Raw genomic sequence first — 17,008 nt, 5'->3', positions numbered from 1 at the left:
GCAACTCTAAGGGTAAGCCCAGATCCTCTCAGCCAGTAACCACAAGAGTATACTCCTACAACCCCCAACCCTCTGGCAGAACAGCTGCTGTAACTGCCCCATCACAGCAACCCCATCTGCTAGGATACAGAGTACCAACCCACCCTATTGCCCTCCTCCATCTAGCCCCCTTTGCCCCTGCCTTTGCCCACCTCCTACCTCTCTCCTCTGCCATGCCACCAGCAGCCCCGAAGGGATCAGGCCCAGACACCTCATGCCACTGCCCATGGCCCAAGGGGACCCAGCCCAGACCCCAGGCTCTTTCACACTGGCTCTGGACCTCTCCCAAGGACCACCACAGCAACCAGGGAACCCTGCTCAGAACCCAGGCCCCTTTGCATCAGCTATGGACCCCTTCCACTGCCCACCATGGCACCCAGAGGACCTGGCCCAGGTCCCAGACCCCTTTCTGCTGGCTCCAGATCCCTCTCACCACTGGCCACAGTACTGAGGGGATCCGATCTGGATGCCAAGCCCCTTCCCACTGGCTTTGGACCCCTCTCGCTGCCCATCGCCCACCACGGCAACCAGGGAACCGGACCAGACCCCAGGCCCCTTCCCACTAGTTCCGGACCCCTCTTATCACCTCCTGTAGACCTGAAGGGACCCAGCCCAGACCCCGAGCCCCTTCCTGCTGACACTGGTCCTCCCCAGTACTCAGGGGACCTGGCCTGGACCCCAGGCCCCTTCCCACCGCGTCCGGACCCCTCCTGCAGCCCACTGTGGCACCCAGGACCAATTCCAGACCCCAGACCCCTTCCCACAAACTCCAGACCTCTCCTGCCACCCACCACAGCCCTGAGGGGACCTGACCTGACCCCAAGCCCGTCCCCGCCAACTCAAGACCTACCCACAGACTGCAGAAGCCCCACTCCAGGCCCTGGCCCAGTTCATGCTGTAGACAAACAACCCATCTCCACCACTCTCATTCCTGCTAGACCTGCCCTGCTGCACCATAGCTGAATGACCAGCCCTGTACACCAGGACAAAGTGATGAGAACTATCACGCCTACAGACGAGAAAGCAACAAAGCACGCCCAGCCCACCCACGCAGACATAACCAAACAACGACAACAAAAAAAGCAGGATGAAACAAATCTACAATCAATAAATAAACATACTAACACCTGACTGTCTCAGAGATAGCAGACAATATAAAAAAATATTTAAAAAAACAGAACAAGGTGGCTCTAGTAAGTGACCAGAATAAAGTACCAGTTGACATTCCAGCAGAAGAAAAGGCACTGGAACTACCTGATACAGAATTCAGAAGTCTAATATTCAGGGCTCTCCAAGAGATTAGGAAAAAGACGAAGAAAAACACAGACAAAGTTATGGAAAACACAGACAAAACCAACCAAAACAAAGCCAAAATCAAGGAAAACACAAAGCAATAGAATAATTCAATAACACAAGAACAAAATGTCAAAATAAATAACTAGAAATCATAAAAAAAAGCAGTTAGAAATCCAAACAATAAACAACAAAATTTCAGAGATAGACAACACAACAGAAGGTTTTAGGAACAAATTTGAAACAATGGAAGACAGAATCAGCGAAATTGAAGACAAATCCATGAATGCCACTTTGTTATAGGAAAAATCAGAGAAAAGAACGAAGATGAACAAAGAAAACCTAAGAACTATGGGGGATACAATCTAGGGCAAAAATTTGCATCGGATCGGAATTCCAGAACAGAGGGAGAAAATGGAAAACACAGAGAGGATCACAGAAGTTTGCTGATCGAATACTTTCTGAATATCATGAAAGATGAAAAGCTGACCATCCAAGAAGCTCAACGTACCCCACACAGGACAGATCCCAAAAGAAAATCACCAAGACATACCATAATCACGCTCGTCAAAACCAAAAACAAAGAATCCTGAAAGTAGCTCAAGAAAAACAAAATGTCACATACAAAGGGGAAGCAGTAAGACAAAGCTCTCACTACTCGGCAGGAACCATGCAGGCAAGAAGGCAATGGGAGGATATATATAAAACCTCGAAAGAAAAAAATTACCAATGATGAATAATATATCCTACAAAACTCTCTCTCAAATATGATGGCGAAATTAGGACATTTCCAGATAAACAGAAAGTAAGGGAATTAGTAAAAAAAAAGAAAAACAAAAACAAAAAACCAAGCAAACTTACAAAAATTATTAAACGGAGTCCTTTAGAGAACCAACATCAGAAAACAACCTGAATCTAGGACACAGGTCAGTATTAGCCAAATACCGACCTAAGTAATGATCTCTCAAGGATAAACAAAACTAAAAGATGAAAACAGGGAACCAGAGAGGTCAATCTGTAAATGGCAACAATGTCAGAACAATAAAATAGGAAATACATGGTATAGGTATAGAACTTCCAAATGGAGAGGAAGTCAAGGTAATATCAAGTAATAAAAGACTGGTTCAATCTTAGGGTGATAAGGGCAAATTTCAAGGTATCCACAAAGTTAACAAACCTACTCATAAAAATGAAGAAAAACATCAAGTCTCAGTAAATGCAAAATCTACAATAACGGAAGAAACAAAAAGAAATTTCACAAACAAAAGAAGCTCAGCACAGGAGAGTAAAAGGAACAAAGAAAACGCCAGAACCACACAAAAAAAAAAGCGCTACAGAATGACAGTAATAAACTCACACCTATCGATAATCACACTGAATGTAAATGGCCTAAATGCACCCGTAAAGACAGAGTGACAGAATGGATGAAAAAAATGACCCATCAATATGCTGTCTACAAGAGACACACCTTAGATACAAAAACGTACATATATTAAAAAATGATGGAAAAAATATATCAAGCAAACAGCAACCAAAAAAGAGCAGATGTAGCAATACTAATCTCAGATAAAATAGACTTTAAGGCAAAATCCATCACAAAAGATAAGGAAAGACATAAATAATGATTAAAGGGGACAGTCTACCATGAAGACATAACCATAATAAATACCTACGCACCCAATGACAGAGCTCCAAAATACATAAAACAAACTCTAACAGCACTGAAAAGAGAAATTAAAAAAAGACAGTTCCACGACACTAGTAGGAGACTTCAATACACCACTCTTGGTAAAGGACAGAACATCTAGAAAGAAACTCAGTGGTCTTAAGGTCACAATCACCCCTCTTGACCTCACAGACACACAGAACACTCCACACAACAGCAGCAAAGTGTACATTCTTTTCCAACACACATGGGACATTCTCCAGAATAGACCACATCTTATGCCAAAAGCAACCCTCAACAAAATGCAAAACGATGAGATAACACAAAGCATCTTATTTGATCACAACGCCATAAAAGTAGAAATAAATAATAGGAAGAGCAAGGGAAAAAAAAAATCAAATACATAGAGGCTGAATAACACCTTTCTTAAAAACCACTGGGTAATAGCAGAAATCAAAGACAGAATCAAAATATTTCTAGAATCAAATAAGAATGAAAACACATCATACCAAAACCTACTGGACATGGCTAAGGCAGTGCTCCCAGATCAATTTATAGCAATAGATACATACATCAAAAAAGAAGGGACAAAATCAAAATGTTACCCCTACAACTCTAAAAAACAGAAAGAGAACAACAAAACAAACCCACAGCCACTAGAAGAAAGGAAATAATAAAGATCAGAGCAGAAACAAATGAAATAGAGAAAAGAAAGAATCAACAAAATCAAAAGTTGGTTCTTTGAAACGATCAACAAAATCAACAAACCACTGGCCAAAATTACAAAAGAAAAACAGGACAGGACGCAAATAACCCAAGTGAGACATGAAATGGGGGGCGTTAAAACAGTACCAACGGAAATAAAAAAGATCATAACAGAGTCCTACGAAAAACTATACTCCAACAAATTTGAAAACCTAGAGGAAATGGATAAATTTCTTGAAACACAATACTTACTTAAACTAATACAAACTGAGATAGAAAATCTGAACAGACCCATAACAAGAGAAACAACTGAAAAGGTAACAAGCAAACAAACAAAAACTCCTGACAATAAGAAAAAGTATTGGCTCAGAGAATTCTACCAAACATTCAGAGAAGAGGTTTCACTAGTACTACTCAAACTATTTCAGAACACAGAAAAGGAAGGAATACTTCTGAATTCTTTCTATAAAGCCAGCATAACACTGATACCAAAACCAGGCAAAGACACCACAAAAAAAGAAAATTACAGACCAATGTCTCTCATGAATATGGATGCAACAATTCTCAACAAAATTCTGGCCAACAGAATTCAGCACTGTTTAAAAAAAATAATACACCATGACCAAGTGGGATTCATGCCGGATATGCAAGAGCAGTTCAACATTAGAAAATCAGTCAATGTAATCCACCACATAAATAAAAGAATCACATGGTCATCTCAATTGACACAGAAAAGGCATTTGTTGAAGTCCAACACCCATTCCTAACATAAACTTTCAATAAGATAGGAAAAGAAGGGAAATCCTTCAACATAATAAAGGGTATCTATAAAAAACCAAAACCAACAGCCAACATCATTTTCAGCAGAAGAGGCTAAAAGCGTTCCTCTTGAGAATGGGAACCAGACAAGAATGCCCATTAACACCACTCCTATTAAACATTGTGCTGGAAGTCCTAGAGCTATAAGGCAAGAAAAAGAAATAAAGGGCATCCAAATTGGTAAGGAAGAAGTGAAACTATCCCTATTCACAAACGATATGATACTAAGAGAACCCTAAAGACTCCACAAAAAACTACTGGAACTAACAGAAAGATTCAGCAGGGTAGCACAATACAAGATAAACATACAAAAATCAGTTGGATTCCTATACACCACTAAACAGAACTATGAAAAGCAAGTGAGGGAAGTCATGCCATTTGTAACAGCCCTTAAAAAAATAGAAGCTTAGGAATAAATCTAACCAGGGACGTAACAGGCCTATACCAAGAAAACTACAAACCACTACTACAAGAAACCAAAAGAGACCTACATAAATGGAAAAACATATCCCACTCATGGATAGGCAGACTCAACATTGTGAAAATGTCAATTCTACCCAAGGTAATCTACGAATACAATACAATCCCAATCTAAATACTAACAGCATTCTTTAACATGATGGAAAAGCTAATCATTAACTTTATATGTAAAATAAAGAGGCCCCAGTAAGTAAAGCATAATTGAAGAAAAAGAACAAAATAGGAGGCCTCACACTACCTGACCTCAGAACCTACTATACAGCTACAGTAGTCAGAACAGGCTGGTACTGGTACAATGACAGACACACTGACCAATGAAACAGAATCGAGAACCCAGGTGCAAATTCATCTACCTAGGGCGACCTGATCTTTGACAAAGGCCCAAAGTCCATTAAATGGAGAAAACACAGTCTTTTTAACAAATGGTGCTGGCAAAACTGGATGTCCATCTATATAAAAAAAAAAAGAAACAGGACCCATACCACACACGAAACACAAAAACTAATTCAAAATGGATACAAGACCTAAATATAAAACCCAAAACTATAAAGATCATGGAAGAAAAAATAGGGTCAATGCCACGGGCCTTAATATGTGGTATAAACACCATACAAGCCATAATTAACGATAAAAAACACCAGAAGATATGCTAGATAAATGGGCTCTCCTAAAAGTTAAACACTTATGCTCATCAAAAGACTTCACCAAAACAGTAAAAAGAGAACCTATAGACTGGGAAAAAAATTATGGCTATGACACATCCAACAAAGGTCTGATCTCTAAAATCTATGAAAAATCCAACACTTCTGCAATAAAACGACAAATAATCCAATTAAAAATGGGCAAAGGATATGAACAACACTTCACCAAAGAATACATTCAGGTGGCTAACAGATACACAAGGAAATGCTCGCGATCACTAGCCATTAAAGAAATGCAAATCAAAACTATAATGAGATACCATCTCACCCTGACATTACTGGCATGAATCAAAAAAAAAAACAAAAACAAATAATGGAGAGGCTGTGTGGTGACTGGAACTCTTATGCACCACTGGTGGGAATGCAAAATGGTACAACCATTTTGGAAAACAACATGATGCTTCTTAAAAAGCTAGAAATAGAAATACCATACAATTCAGCTATCCTACTCCTAGTAATATAACCTAGAGAAATAAGACCCATCACATGAATAATATGCACACCCATATTCATTGCAGCATTATTCACAACAGCAAAAAGATAGAAATAACCTAAGTGCCCGTCAACAGATGAATGGACCAAAAAAACTATGGTACATGAACACAATGGAACCCTACCCAACGACAGAGAACAATGATGAATCTGTGAAGCATCTAACAACGTGGATGACTCTGCAGAGCATTATGCTGAATGAAATAAGTCAATCACAAAAGGACAAATACTGTATGAGACTACTATTATAAAAACACATGAAAATGTTTTCACACAGAAACAATTTTTGATGGTTTCGAGGGAGAGAAGGGGTGGTGAGGGAAAAAGACTAACTAGGTAGTAGTAGGTAAGTGGTAACTTGGGTGAAGGGTAGGACAGTATACAATACTGGGGAAGTCTGCATAATTTGACTGGGGTAAAGTCCTAGAAGCTTCACAAACACGTCCAAATGCCCTGAGAGACCAAGTTAACTGGACTGAGAGTTAGTGGCCATAGTCTCAGGGGACATCTGGCTCAACTGGCATAACAGTTTATAAAGAAAACATTCTACATCCAATGGTGTGAGTAGCAACTGGGGTCTTAAAAGCCTGAGAGTGGCCATCTAAGATACATCTACTGGTCCCATCCCGGTTTGAGCAAAGACACAAGGGAAAGATTAGTCCAAAGGACTAATGGACCACAACTACCACAACTACCAACAGACTGAATACAGAACAACTAGATGGTGCCAGTTACCACCACTGACTGCTCTGGCAGGGATCACAACAGAGAGTCCTAGAGAGAGCAGGAGAAAAATATAGAACAGAAATCAAATTCACAAAATTTTTTTTAAAAAAGACCCAGCCTGCTAGTCTGACTGAGACTGGAGAAACCCCAAGAGCTTGGCGCCCAGACACCCTTTTAATTCAGTACTAAAGTCACTCCTGAGGTTCACCCTTCAGCCAAAGATTAGACAGGTCTATAGGGCCAATAATAACACACATGAGGGACGCGCTTCATAATTCAATCACGTATATGAGGCTAATGGGCACACAAGCCCAAAAGCAAAGACAAGAAGGCAGGAAGGGACAGGAAAACTGTACAAATGGAAACAGGGAACCTGGGATGGAAAAGGGGAAAGTGTTGACACATCACGGGGTTAGCAACCAATGTCACGAAACAATTTGTGTACTAACTGTTTAATGAGAAATTAATTTGCTATGTAAACTCTACCTAAATCATTAAAAAAAAAAAAAAAAAAAAAAAAACCAGTACACTAAAAAACAAGGCTCCAGGAACTGACAGAATGCCAATTGAGATGATTCAACGAATGGATGCAGTGCTGGAAGTGCTCACTCGACTCTGCCAAGAAATCTGGAAGACAGCTACCTGGCTGGAAAGAGATCCATATTTGTGCCCATTCCAAAGAAAGATGATCCAACAGAATGCGGAAACTATTGAACAACATCATTAATATTACACACAAGTAAAATCTTGCTGAAGGTCATTCAAAAGCAGTTGCAGCAATACATCCTCAAGGAACTCCCAAAAATTCACACTGGATTCAGAAGAGGACGTGGAACGAAGGATATCATTGCTGATGACAGATGCTCCTTGCTGAAAGCAGAGAAACCAGAGAGATGTTTACCTGTGTTCTACTGACTATGCAAAGGCATTTGACTGTGTGGATCATAACAAATTATGGATAACATTGCGAAGAATGGGAATTCCAGAACACTTCATTGTGCTCATGAGAAACCTATACATTGACCAAGAGCCAGTCATTCGAACAGAACAAGGGGGTACTGCATGGTTTAAAGTTAGGAAGGGTACGTGTTAGGGTTGTATCTTTTCACCATACCTATTCAATCTGTCTGCTGAGCAAAAAATCTGAGAAGCTGGACTGTATGAAGAAGAATGTGGTATCAGGATTGGAGGAAGACTCACTAACAACCTGCAATATGCACACAACACATCCCTGCTTGCTGAAGATGAAGAGGATTTGAAGCACTTACTGATGAAGATCAAAGACCACAGCCTTCAGTACGGATTACATCTCAACATAAAGAAAACAAAACTCCTCACAACCTGGACCAATAAGCAATATCATGATAAAAGGAGAAAATATTGAAGTTGTAAAGAATTTCATTTTACTTGGATCCACAATCAACACCCACAGAAGCAGCAGTCAAGAAATCAAACAACGCATCGCACTGAGAAAATCTGCTGCAAAAGATCTCTTTAAAGTGTTAAAAAGCAAAGATGTCAGTTTAAGGACTGAGGTGTGCCTGACTCAAGCCATGATGTTTTCAGTCGCCTCATATGCATGTGAAAGCTGGACAATGAATAAGGAAGACTATAAAAGAATTGATGTTTTTGAATTACGGTGTCAGCGAAGAAAACTGAATATGCCACGAACTGCCAAAAGAATGAACAAATCTGTTTTGGAAGAAGTACAGCCAGAATGCTCCTCAAAAGCAAGGATGGTAGGAGTTCATCTCACATCCTTTAGACATGTTACCAGGAGAGACAAGTCCCTGGAGAATGACATCATGTTTGATAAAGCAGAGGGACAGTGAAAAAGAGGAAGACTTTCAATGAGACGGACTGACACAGTGGCTGCAATAATGGGCGTAAGCACAAGAGTGGTTGTGAGGATGGTGCAGGACCAGGCAGCATTTTGTTCCATTGTTGGAGGTGGAATCAACTCGATGGCAACTAACAACAAAACGGGTGGAAAAGGTCTATCAAAGAGGGGGGAGTGATGAAATGTGTCAGATGCCACTGATGGGTCAAGTCAGATGAAAACCAGGAACAGACCACAAGATCTGGCAATGTGGAGGTCACTGCTGTTCTTCCCGAGAGCAGCTTTAGTATACCATAGATAGTTCAGGACAAATGCCCGAACGGCATGGGCTCAAGATCCGGTGGAGAGGGAAAAACTGATGATGCATGTCTTAGCTTCCCAGTACTGCTGTGGCAGAAATACCACAAGTGGGCAGCTTTAACAACCAAAAAAATCCATTGACATCAAGTCAATTCCGACTCATAGCGACCTTACAGGACAGAGCAGAACTGCCCTGTAGCATTTTCCAAGGAGCGTCTGGTGGATTGAAACTGCTCGCCTTTTGTTTAGCAGCCAAGCTCTGAACTACTGCACCACTAGGGCTCCAGAGCAGCTTTAAAAAACAGAAATCTATTTTCTCACAGTTCTGGAGGTTAAAGTCCAAATCAGGATCTCAGCCATGTCAATTCCTTCCCTGTCAGTACCCCTAGGTGTTCTCTGATGATCCCCCCCATGGCATCTGTCCCATGCTGTCCCCCCCCCCCCCGTGTGTGCATGTGTGTCTCATCTGCTTTTTTTATAACTCAGAAGTGATTAGGTTTAGGACACAGCCTACAGTGGTATGGCCTCATTAACACAACAAAGAAAGTCCTATTGCCAAACAGGATTACATCCATAGGTATAGCGGTTAGGATTTCAACACATATTTTGGCAAGGACAAAATTCAATCCACAACAATGCAGATGAGAAAGGAGAGAATTTCTGGATCAATGTCCTTGAGTAGGTGAGAAGGCATAGCATCTAGAGATGAGTTGGCCTTTGCTAGTAGCCATCCAAAGTGATAGAATGTAGAAGATGTGGACACACATGATGGGAGGAGAGGGCAAATGTGGTGATGGAAGTTCTCATCTGACTACATGTATTTTCTCAGTGAGACGGGCAGCAAAGCTGAGAGTGAGGATGCGGGAGGTGGTGGCAGAGGTTTGAAGAAAGAAACATGACAGATGTGTGTTCTCTCCTCACCATGCTTCTGGGAGGCATGAGGTCCCAGGACAGAGCACCACATACTCCCAAGTTTTGGGGAAAATGGTTTTCCAAATTTTAAAGACCTAGCTTTGCATTTCCTAGAGGGGCAAACCACTCTCAGTCTGAGTCTCAGCTCCTGCAACTGCAATGTCTGTATAAAGGTCTGACAAACTTAGAGGACTGTTCTAATGACAAACCAGGAACTAAGTGATACAGTACCAGCCAACATTTGGACCAAGTCTTGCTCAAAGCACTTCATACAAATTTTTTTTTTTTTTTGGTTTGCAAGGCACCTTTAGTAGGAGATGAGTACTGTTTTTACTCCATTTCGTAGATAAGCACACTGAGGCACAGCGGCGTTAAGTGACAAAACTAGTAAGTACTGAAGCCAGCGTTACTTACTCTGCTGCCTCTTGTATCTGCAGCGTATCTTAAAAACATTAAAAAAAATAAACAGAGTATCTTACAGTTTAAAAATCACTTTCATGCACCATATATTTCATTGGGGCGTTACAGCACATCTGTGACGTAGAGACAACACTAGTTCCATTTCAAGGTTGAAAGAACGAAGGCTAAAGTTACAAAAAACAGTCAAGGCCAAATCCAAGTCTTCCAACTATAAAAGGAGAGTTACAAGCCCTGGTGGCGCTGTGGTTAAAGCGCTGGACTGCTAGTGGAACTCGGGAATCCGGAGTTTTAAAACACCCCACACCGAGGTGATTCTTGTCAGGCAGGTTTGGGGGCTCTGACACGTCGACCCCAGTCTTCCTGCTAAGGGCGAAAAGCGGGGGCCCGAGAGCAAGGGTGGGCGTTACCTTCTCGATTGTGCCTAGGAAGAGCTCCTTGGCGAAACCTCGGCTCGGTGGGCTGGTGCGCAGCGAGCGTCGGCTCGCCGTGAAGGCCGCCAGAGCCCGGCAGGCACGCGCCGTCGCCGTCGCCGTCGTCGCCGCCGCGCGCAGGAAGAGTCCGCCGCCGCTCATGCTGCCTGAAGTCGCTCAGACTACCAGTGTCACCTCTTCCTCAGTGCTTCAGGCTGAAGTGCGCGGGATCGCGCCGCCTGATGACGCCACTGGCCTGCTAGGCGCCGCCGGTCGCCAGTGCGCATGCGCCGCGTTGGGCCGCAGGGGAGGGCAGGGCGAGTGGGCTGGGGATCACCTCAATGGGCGGCTTCTCACGTTAGTTGCTGGGGGCCCCCGGGAAGGTTTTGTTTTCAAACGCGAGCGGTTGTTTGCGTAACCCTCAGCCCTGAGAGTCTTCCAGGTGCTTAAGAAGCGGCCCAACTGCCTCCACTTGCCTCTCTTCCTGAGGCAGGGGCAAGCAGTACAAGGTAAAACTAAAGCAAAAAAAAAAAAAAAAATCCGTTGCCGTGGAGTCAATTCCAACTCCTAGCGACCCTAAAGCAAAAAAAAAAAAAAAAAAAGCAAAGGAGTGGGGGAAAAAAGACACGAAATTGGTTATCACCGGAGGGGCGCTCACAGTGCAGATAATATTGCATTTTTTAAGTAGGTGATAGATACATGGGGGTTCATTTTGTTTTGCTTCTCTCCTCGCGTGACAATGACTACTCTGCTTAAAACGGAAGTAAAGAGATTTATTGAAAAAGACCAGACTTACTGGTCTGACAGCCTGGAGAAACCCCGAGAGTATGGACCCCCGGACACTCCTTTAACTTAGTACCAAAGTAACTCCTGAGGTTCACTCTTCAGCCAAAGATTAGACAAGCCTATAAAACAGTAACACACCCGTAGCTGAACCTGTATAGGAGACTAAGTGGGCACACCAGCCCAGGGGCAAGGATGAGAAGGCACGAGGGGACAGGGAAGCTGGGCAAATGAAAATGGGAAACCTAAGGTCCACGTTGTGTAAAAACACAGCGGCACCCGAACCCAAGGTGGGCGGCATCTCCAAGAGACCAGATAAAAACTCTGGAACCAGCGATCATGACATACTGTTTATTCCCGAAGGTTACTTACAGACCGTGGCCCAGGGCGGTGCCTGGACCAGTTCAGCGCTTTGCAACCACCTAGCAGGAGGCACAAGCTTACGTACCGTTCCAGCTGGGACAAAGGCTCGTTGTTTTCTCCCACGTTCTTGGGCATTACTGTTCCCAGGAACTTCACTTCCAGGCCCAGCTGTTCTCCTTCTTGTTGCTAAGGCGTTCTTTGGCCTTGGCCACTGGCCCAGTCACACCATCCCCAGCCTTGTACGGTAGCCTGAGTCCATCCCGAATTCATCCCCAGCATGCTTTGGGGAAGAGCAAAAGAGACTCCATTAGGAGGGGATGCGTATAGCTGAAAAGCATGGCAGTCCAGAAGGGAAGAGTGTTGACGTGTTGCAGGGTTAGCAACCAATGTCACAACAAAACAATATGTGTATTAATTGTTCAACAAGAAACTAATTTGCTCTGTAAACTTTCACCTTAAAATCACCAACCCACTAAGCACAATAAAAAAAAATTAAAAATATATTTAAGAAAAAAAGATTTATTGATAGCAAAGGAGCTGGGGACACATTTGATCTCACAAAGTAAAAACCAGCTCTCCAAAAAGCTGCAGTCACATGGGCATAGTTATAGGGTTGAATCAGGAACTTAGTTTATAATATTCTAATTATGAGGCATGCAATTAGTGAAGTTTAAAGAAAACAACAACGAACATCTCGCTGTCCAGTGATTCTGACTCTTAAGTAGGAGGCAGGAAACCACCAAGCAGGAGGGGGTAGGGCTTTGGTTGGGATTGGTTAACAGAGTTTATGTGAGTTAAGGGGATTGGGTATACTCACATAACTGCGAAAACAAGAGGATTGATAGGCCAGGGTCTACTGGTTCCACCCAGCCAGAAGCCCAAGATTATTTGCATACGAATGGGAAGACACCAAGCTTACATTCTCAGGAATGCAGAAGCAGATGCTTGTAACAAAATGGAGTTTTAATTCAGACTTCATGTCAGTCATTCTATTATGCCAGGTGCTTCAGCTTTAAAGGTTTGCTAGCACACTTTATAATTGCATGCTTGCCTACTCCAAGTCCAAGATCTAATTTTCAGAATCATATAAATCAAACATGGGTGAGACTTTAGGCATATTCTATCCTGGGGCAGAAGTCTTCTTCATCTGTGATCCTGTGAAATCTAAACCAGAAGTTACGTATTTCTAAAGTACAACGGTGGGACAGACACCAGATAGACATTTCCATTACAAATGGGAGAAATTGGAGGGAAAGAAGGGATAATAGGCACCAAGCAAATCCCAAACCTAGAAAAAATTTACATTAGCCCTCAAGGCTTGAAAATAACCATCTATTCTTTGAGACCATGAGGCAATGGTCCCGCCCTCCAGACTCTGGGTGTTGGCCATGCCCTCTGGATTCTGGGTGGTGGCCTTTCACCCTGGGCTTTGACTCCACCTTCCAGGCCCACTGAAACGGCAACTCTACTCACTCGCATTTGGGTAGTCTTATTCCCCTAGTCCTAGTCTGCGTGGCAACCCCACTCCCTCGGCTCCAGCAGGCCCCATTCTTCTGTCCCCTCGGCATGGCAGACCTGCCTCCTCAGCTTTGGGTTGTGGCCCCATTCCTCTGGCACACCTTACTGTCAGCCCCACACTCCAGAACCCAGCTGGCAAAGATCCAACTCTGAAACCTAGGAGGCTGTGGCCCCACCCTATGAAACTGAGAAGGACCTGCTTCCCATACTCCTTTTAACAGTTCTGGTGATCTCCAAGCTGCTCCAGGCATGGTCCTTTTCTTTTCTTGGAGGACAACAGATGTAGCTCCTTTGGCCTATTTCCTGCCTGTAGAATTCTAAGAGGTAGACAGCCTTCTTTCCTTTCATTCTTTCTCTGTACCCCTCAGTCTAAGCTGATGAGTTTCCTGCTGTGGTAGTTGGTTAGATCCATCAGTCACAGGCCTTAATCTCTTTAACAAAAGATGTGTAGCCACGTCCTTGGTGAACATTCTAGGACATGTGCCCTTAATTTGTACAACAGAATTTTCCAAATCTTTAAGTTTTGTTTTCATTTTGTACAGTTCATTTTTAAGTCTATGTCTTTCCTATCTCACTTTACTATAAGCAGCAAGGAGAAACCACACAGCCCCTTTAAGATCTTGCTTAGAAATCTCCTCAGCCAGATATCCAAGTTCATCAAGTTCTACCTTCCACTAAACATTTGAACATAATTCAGACAAGTTCTTTTCCACTTTATAAAAAGCATCACCCTTCCTCCATTGTCCGATCACATGTCCGTAATTTCCTTTTAAAGCCTCATCAGAAGCACATTTAATGTCCACATTTATAGCAACATTCTGTTGCTGGCGCCATATGTATTCTCTAAGACCATAGAGACTTTCTCTATGGCTCTCCTCACCTCCTTCTGAGCCATCTCCAGAGTTGCCTTTGACATGCATAATTCTACCAACATGCTCTTCAAGGCAACCTAGGCTTTTACTACTAAAAAAAAAAAACCTGTGGCCGTCACGTCAATTCTGACTCATAGTGACCATATAGGACAGAGTAGAATGCCCCGTAGGGTTTCCAAGGAGCAGCTGGTAGATTTGAACTGCCAACATTTGGGTTAGCAGCTGAGCTCTTAACCATTGCACCACCAGGGCTCCACTTTTACTGTTACCAAAAAACCAAACCCACTGCCGTCGAGTTGATTCCGACTCATAGCAGCCCTATAGGACAGAGTAGAACTGCCCCATAGAGTTTTCGAGGAGTGCCTGGCAGATTTGAACTGCCGACCTCTTGGTTAGCAGCTGTAGCACTTAACCACTACGCCACCAGGGTTTCCACTTTTACCGTTAGTCACCTTAAAATGCTTCCAACATCTACCCATTACCCAATTCCAAAACCACTTCCACATTTTAGGTATCTGTTAGAGCAGCACCCCACTCTTTTGGTACCAAATTCTGTCTTTGTTATCTCATGCTGCTATAATAGAAATACCACAAGTGGGTGGCTTTAACAAAAGGAAATTTATTTTCTCACAGTTAAGGAGGCTAGAAGTCCAAATTCAGGGTGCTGGCTCTAGGGGAAGGTTTTCTCTCTCTGTTAGCGCTGGAGGAAAGTTCTTGTCTCTTCAGCTCTGTTTCCTGGTTCCTTGGAGATCTCCATGTGGCTTGGCATCAGTCTTCCTCATCTCTACTTCTTTCACTTGCTTGTTTAATCTTTTTTATATCTAAAAAGAGATTGACTCAAGATACACCCTATACTAATCCTATCTCATTAGCATAACAAAGACAACCCATTCTCAAATGAGATTATAACTACAGGCATAAGGCTACGATTTGCAACACATACTTTTGAGGGACACAATTCAATCCACAACTGACACCTTTGAATTGTGGTGCTGGCGAAGAATATTGAATATACTGTGGACTGCCGAAAGAATGAACAAATCTGTCTTAGAAGTACAACCAGAATGCTCCTTAGAAGCAAGGATGGTGAGACTGCATTTTACATACTTGGAACATGTTGTCAGGAGAGATCAGTCCCTGGAGAAGATATCATGCTTGGCAGAGTACAGGGTCAGCAGAAAAGAGGAAGACCCTCAGTGAGGTGGATTGACACAGTGGCTGCAACAATGATCTCAAGCATAATGATTGTAAGGCAGTGTTTCGTTCTGTTGTGCACAGGGTTGCCATGAGTCAGAAAAGACTTGACGGCACCGAACAACAACAACAATTCAATCCGTAATCTCAAGCATGTGAACAATGAGTTTAGTCAAGCTTCCTGTCTCAATATCCTAATAAAAGGCACATAAATGGTGCAAAGTTTATTGCTATTTTATTTTCTGCTAAGAAGTTGGTAATACCTTAATGTCTAGAGACCAAATACCTATATGTAGAAAGGTGTCCCTCAAGAGAATACCTGTGTCTCATACTCTAAATTTATACTATCTATGTAAAAATGGCATGGTATAGGCATCTGACCTCCTCTAACTTCACAAGCGGGAAAGAGTATCAAGATCAGCAGCCCAAGATTGATTCCTGTGAGGTGGAGGTCAGACATACCTCCTCTCACCAGTCCTTTTTACCAAATCTGACATCATCTGTCCCTCCCATGGTGTACTCTATTTCTCTGCTGAATTTGATAAATTGTTATAACGGCTACACGGAACTCACAGACAATACACATGATTATGAAGTTTATTAGAGAAGTAACATGTTACAGTTCAGGTTCAGAGATGCTCAGGATATAGTTCTTTGATCAGGACAGCCTCTCCTCAGCCATGCCCTCCATCAGGTCTCTCCCTGGCCTCCTGGCCACTGCCCTGCTCAGACAAGTGTTACAAAGATCTTTAGCTCTGCTGATAAGTGCCTAGAGGCACCCCACTCCACCAGTAAGCCCCTGCCCTAAGGTGCTCAGCTCTAGCTTCATAAATCAGCAAACCTAGCTCCCCCAAATGCCCAGAGGCACCCTACTCCACCAGTAAGCCTCCTGCCCTAAGGTACTCAGCTTTCTCACTCCCCGGGCTGGGAAGTCCACTGTGCCGTCTCCTGCCGTCTCCTGCTAGTCTCTTGCAGTTTCCTTTCAGTCTCCTGGTTCTGCTGCCACTGTTTCTCTGTCACTGCTTCTCGCCATCGCCAGTGTCACAGCTCTTTCTCTCTGTCTTCCACATTACATGTTATAGCTCCTGCTCTCTCTCTCTCACAGTGTCTTGGTTCCAGGAGCTTCTCAGCACAGGGATCTTGAGTCCAAAGGATGCACTCCACTCTTGGCGGCGGTGAGATCCCCTCCTCCCACCTCTGGGGTGGCTCATTTTAAGCGTAGCAGGATGGCAAAATTGACCAATTCCTTCATTAGGTTTCCATAGACCTTATTTGCATAGTCCTACTCGATCACAGTGAGTAAGTCACAAAGGCTATGGCTAGAAGGGCCATATTAAGCAATTCATTGCACTGCAGTCCACTACTACTTCCTACCCATTCGATGTATATTAGTTCCCACTTGAGGTACATTAGTTATTAGGGAAACATGATGTCATTGGCACACAATGTTCTAGCACTCAGATAGGGCCTACTAG

At 43.1% G+C, this 17,008-nt stretch overlaps 1 protein-coding gene across 1 annotated transcript in view; it reads right to left on the bottom strand.

Moving 5' to 3' along the window:
• The window catches only part of ACAD9 (acyl-CoA dehydrogenase family member 9), a 67,548-nt gene extending 56,480 nt beyond the window's left edge, over positions 1-11,068 (bottom strand). The window contains exon 1 of the mRNA XM_049861751.1: positions 10,801-11,068. Coding sequence (XP_049717708.1) covers positions 10,801-10,965 — 165 coding nt within the window. The 5' untranslated portion in view covers positions 10,966-11,068. The remainder of the gene's footprint in view (positions 1-10,800) is intronic.
• Positions 11,069-17,008: the final 5,940 nt, after the last annotated feature.

Source organism: Elephas maximus, chromosome 20 (assembly GCF_024166365.1).
Source record: "Elephas maximus indicus isolate mEleMax1 chromosome 20, mEleMax1 primary haplotype, whole genome shotgun sequence".
Lineage (NCBI taxonomy): Eukaryota > Metazoa > Chordata > Mammalia > Proboscidea > Elephantidae > Elephas > Elephas maximus.
This window is presented reverse-complemented; position numbering and strand designations above follow the sequence as displayed.